The sequence below is a fragment of the Silurus aristotelis genome (genome assembly GCF_946808225.1).
Source record: "Silurus aristotelis genome assembly, chromosome: 17".
Taxonomy (NCBI): domain Eukaryota; kingdom Metazoa; phylum Chordata; class Actinopteri; order Siluriformes; family Siluridae; genus Silurus; species Silurus aristotelis.
The window spans coordinates 18,156,525-18,161,970 of record NC_139590.1 but is presented as its reverse complement, the minus strand read 5'-3'; the positions used below and the strand labels follow the sequence as shown (position 1 = coordinate 18,161,970).

Below are 5,446 nucleotides of genomic sequence, written 5' to 3'. Positions count from 1 at the left end.
CTATACATGCTCTACCTCCATAAGTTTGGCACAGGTCTGTATGTAGGATCTACACATGACTTTTAAGTAATGTTTAACAAGTATACAAAGTCATGTAAAAAAAAGGTTGAAATAATCCAAAACCTGATTAATCACTTAAGGTTTACATTAAAGTGGAAATGTTTTCGAATTTTTCAGGACAATTTGATCTAAGCATGCCTGAGTTGAGTTGTGAGGCATGCCAAGCCACTTGGGCTGCTGGAATGGTCGAGCTAAATCGAAGTGACTACTGGCCTGCGACCCTTAACTTTGCCACAATTTATGCCACAGATGTCTTTTTTTCATTTAAAGAAATGAAGATGGCAGCCCCAGGACTGTCCTGCCAAGCTTTTTCAAGAATGCTGGATCAGCGAACTGTCCACTTTGGTCGTGTAAGTATTACATTTATTTATCCTACAGTATTGGTAATCTTTCTGTATTCTGGGTTGAAAGGTGTTTGATGCTAATGCATTTGTTTTTCATTATTAGCTGTTGGTTTCCTTACATTTAATAGACTGGCAAGATCTCCACAGACAGTTTTCAGAAAAGCTTTTTTGAGTGGGAGGCTGACCGTTTTGAGGTGGACAAACTCTGCAAGGAAGAGCCTTTCATCTGTCCTGCATTCACCCTAGATATTCTGCCAGTTTCAGTAGATGGAAACCGCAAGATTTACCGTTTCAAGAATGCAGCTAGGTATACCAGAATTGTGCATAATGTCACAGTGTTGAAACAATATTAATAGGAAGAAATATCCATTTAATGTGCATAGTAAAGTTAAATTAGATTAGAATGTATCATTCAATTTTGTGTACCTGTTCTGTACGGTTTTTTTTTGTTTGTTTGTTTGTCTTTTCTTTTTTATAGATTTGAAGAACAGGCCATCTTTGAAGACGTCTTTATAGCTAAGGATAAAGATGTGACAAGATTTGTGGACTACATTCACAAGGCATCCAAACATGTACTGTAAAATCCCAGATGAGTGCTCAGCAGCCAGAGAGACCTCCCAAAGATCTGCAAGCAGGGTAGACAAGGAGGGACTGGAGCTTGCGGAGTGTCGGCACAGAGTGCTACTCTGTGCGTTAAATATGTACAGGGGGAATAATTTTTGCTTATCCCCTGTACCTGCAAAAATAGTAGAATTAGTTCTAGATGCTCAGTAATGAATATAATTCATTTATGAATCTGTACAGGGTTATTCAAAACGAATGAACCGATATCATGACTCATTGCTTCAGTTCTCAAGCATCGTCATGGAATGAGTCAGTGACCGTGAATTTTCTCAGTTGATTGTGAATTTAATACTTGTGACTTGGCTGGAGTTTTCTTTTTTTTTCTGTAACAAAATATTGCGTAATGAAATCGGTTAATTCTTTTTTAATTAACCCTGTATATTGAAGATTTGTTTGTTTTTATACTATCTGTGATTTCTTGTTATTTCAGACCACGAAAGCTCTGCAAAGCCAGTTGCAAAACCTAGAGTCCATGAAAGTCGAGCTGACAGTGACGGAGAGCCAATTGGAAGACTGGGTCAATGATGTAAAGGAGTGTGCAGACGGTGAGGAAATGACTAGTGTGTGTGTATACTGTGTGTGTGTGTGTATATATACAGTGAGGAAAATAAGTATTTGAACACCCTGCTATTTTGCAAGTTCTCCCACTTAGAAATCATGGAGGGGTCTGAAATTGTCATCGTAGGTGCATGTCCACTGTGAGAGACATAATTAAAAAAAAAAAAAAAAACAGAAATCACAATGTATGATTTTTTAACTATTTATTTGTATGATACAGCTGCAAATAAGTCAAGTTTATTTCAGAGGTTGAACTGCCACAATTGTTTCTAATGTTATCTATTTTTCAGTGAAGAAAAATTCACGTTTGATCTTGTTCAGTGCGCCATGTGCCTGTGGAGGTTCCTGACAAAATTTGCGTATTAATACAAATAAGTATTTGAACACCTGAGAAAGTCAATGTTAATATTTGGTACAGTAGCCTTTGTTTGCAATTACAGAGGTCAAACGTTTCCTGTAGTTTTTCACCAGGTTTGCACCTACTGCAGGAGGGATTTTGGCCCACTCCTCCACACAGATCTTCTCTAGATCAGTCAGGTTTCTGGCCTGTCGCTGAGAAACACGGAGTTTGAGCTCCTTCCAAAGATTTTCTATTGGGTTTAGGTCTGGAGACTGGCTAGGCCACGCCAGAACCTTGATATGCTTCTTACAGAGCCACTCCTTGGTTATCCTGGCTGTGTGCTTCGGGTCATTGTCATGTTGGAAGACCCAGCCTCGACCCATCTTTAATGCTCTAACTGAGGGAAGAAGGTTGTTCCCCAAAATCTCGCAATACATGGCCCCGGTCATCCTCTCCTTAATACAGTGCAGTCGCCCTGTCCCATGTGCAGAAAAACACCCCAAAGCATGATGCTACCACCCCCATGCTTCACAGTAGGGATGGTGTTCTTGGGATGGTACTCATCATTCTTCTTCCTCCAAACACGTTTAGTGGAATTATGACCCAAAAGTTCTATTTTGGTCTCATCTGACCACATGACTTTCTCCCATGACTCCTCTGGATCATCCAAATGGTCATTGGCAAACTTAAGACGTGCCTGGACATGTGCTGGTTTAAGCAGGGAAACCTTCCGTGCCATGCATGATTTCAAACCATTACGTCTTAGTGTATTACCAACAGTAACTTTAGAAACGGTGGTCCCAGCTCTTTTCAGGTCATTGACGTGTGCTCCTCCCGTGTAGTTCTGGGCTGATTTCTCACCTTCCTTAGGATCATTGAGACCCCACGAGGTGAGATCTTGCATGGATCCCCAGTCCGAGGGAGATTGACAGTCATGTTTAGCTTCTTCTATTTTCTAATGATTGCTCCAACAGTGGACCTTTTTTTACCAAGCTGCTTGGCAATTTCCCCGTAGCCCTTTCCAGCCTTGTGGAGGTGTACAATTTTGTCTCTAGTGTCTTTGGATAGCTCTTTGGTCTTGGCCATGTTAGTAGTTGGATTCTTACTGATTGTATGGGGTGGACAGGTGTCTTTATGCAGCTAACGACCTCAAACAGATGCATCTAATTTAGGATAATAAATGTAGTGGAGGTGGACATTTTAAAGGCAGACTAACAGGTCGTTGAGGGTCAGAATTCTAGCTGATAGACAGGTGTTCAAATACTTATTTGCAGCTGTATCATACAAATAAATAGTTTAAAAATCATATATTGTGATTTCTGGTTTTTTTTTTTTTAGATTATGTCTCTCACAGTGGACATGCACCTACGATGACAATTTCAGACCCCTCCATGATTTCTAAGTGAGAGAACTTGCAAAATAGCAGGGTGTTCAAATACTTATTTTCCTCACTGTATATATATATATATATATATATATATATATATATATATATATATATATATATATATATATATATATATATATATACATATGTTACTAGTAATACATTTAGTTGTAATTAATTGTAATTGTTACTCTTGTTGTAATTTCTTCTCAGCAACAACAACAACCGCCACAAATGATGTTAATGCACTGGCCAGCAGAATTGAGGTGCTGGTGGCGAGTATCAAGAGGCGTTCCCAGCGTCTCTATAAAGATACAGATGGCAACAAAGGTCGTGCCAGGATCCGCTGCAAGATCAGGGAAGAGAAGGGGATCCTGACATCAGTTGTGGAGAAATACAACATAATGGTTCCAAAAACAAAAACTCTGTGCTTGGAAACCATTTTGTCTGGTGAGACAGCTTGGCCATGGCAGCTACCACACAGTGGTATGTACACTAGTCTTCTGACAATTCTTTTATATAATGACACATCAGCCACAATGCCACAAATGTCAATCTGCAACCCCATATGACGTAAGTTTTTCTCATGCATTCCAGACACTGTTGATTTAAGGACAAAAAGAAAGGCATTCGACATCATCATGACACTAAGACGACTTCAGGAGGAGCAGAAAATTGTTGTTGCAGAGATGAATCAACATTGGAAATATCTTTCAACTCGTGCTGAGACCCTCCGAGAACTGTCCTGCTTGTTTGCCAGCGAGAGTCTGAAAAGTAAGAATTTGTAATATATGGCACAAACATAAGCATTAGGGCTGCCCCATTTTTTTTCTGGAAAATGAACTCAAAACACAGTTCCAGTTTCATAGCTGAGAAAGAATCTTTTAAGTTAAGTTATTTCAGCCATCACAACTGTCTGATTATCTTTATTTTACTATTAGTAAGAGTCTGCTTTTTTTGACTAGTGCATATTCCTATAACTCCCGTGGGCTCACCATCTGCAGGAGGGACCGCAAGGGACGGTGCTGTGAGGACTGGGCAGCAGTCGAAGGCGGGGGCCTGCTTAGACTGCTGCCCCCGCGACCCGAATTACGGATGAGCGGGAGAAAATGAATGAATGAATGAATATTCCTATAACTACATAGGACATGTCCTGTCTAATCATTAAAGTAAAAAGCCCTAATAAACATACACAACAATGATTGTTTATAAGGTTTCTAATGGAGGCTTAATGTTATTTTGTTCTTCTTTTAAAGATCCGCAATGTGGCCTAAGCGAAGAAGGTTTGAAAGGTCTGCAGAGCATCATCCACAGAAAGCAATGTAGAATCAGAGATATGAGGGTGCAAGCAAGAGACTGTTACCTGCATGTTTTGTCTGGAGCAGAGAACATCAACTTTTTCAACAAATCATCAGCTGATGACTATGACAGTGAAAGTGACTTTGAAAATTCTGATGATGAACTGTAATGTAAAAACCTTTTTTTTCTTGACAGTGAACCAGTGACCTTAACCCTTAATCTAAAGTGTGTAATAAAATCTGCTTTTTGTCATTTTATAAATATAAACAAAGTGTAGTCTCTTTTTTCACATAAATAGAAATACAACCAGTCAGTAATGGAAATAAAGTGTGTTATTGTAAGACTAAGTACTGTACTGTACTAAAGTATAGATTTCAGGTACTTGTACTCTAGATGATTTGTTACTTCTCATGGCTCTTTGTAGTTGTAAAGTATTAGGCTGCAAAATACTTTTTACTGAGCTTATAAAATACGACATTTTGGTATGAATAAAACTACTCAGTAGTTTACATATATAGAATAAATACAGCCATCCAAAATAATTAGTTAATATGCAAAGAAAAAAACTATTTGCCAACAAAGATTTATAACTCGTTAGATTTGTAACTTTTTGTAAAAAATAATAGATACAGTTGTCTATACAAAATAGTTGAAAATGACCTCCACCAACTACAACACTAAATAATCATGTTTAATGAGTAATAATAATCAAAGGAAATTAGATTCATATTGGAAATATGAAGAGTTCAGGTGCAAAAGTCCCTAATCCATTTGGAATTTTTTTTTATAAAATGAGCATTTTTTCTTAGGGGCCAATGTTTATGTTCAGTTTAT

General features: G+C 38.2%; 1 protein-coding gene across 1 annotated transcript; it reads left to right on the top strand.

Moving 5' to 3' along the window:
- Positions 1-338: 338 nt before the first annotated feature.
- Positions 339-4,856, top strand: LOC310739943 (uncharacterized protein; the record flags this gene model as incomplete). Its single annotated transcript, XM_083566240.1, has 7 exons — positions 339-410; positions 533-711; positions 883-976; positions 1,459-1,573; positions 3,527-3,799; positions 3,911-4,087; positions 4,570-4,856. 7 exons carry the CDS (start codon positions 339-341, stop codon positions 4,779-4,781), a joined length of 1,122 nt encoding a protein of 373 aa, XP_083422366.1. The 3' UTR covers positions 4,782-4,856.
- Positions 4,857-5,446: the final 590 nt, after the last annotated feature.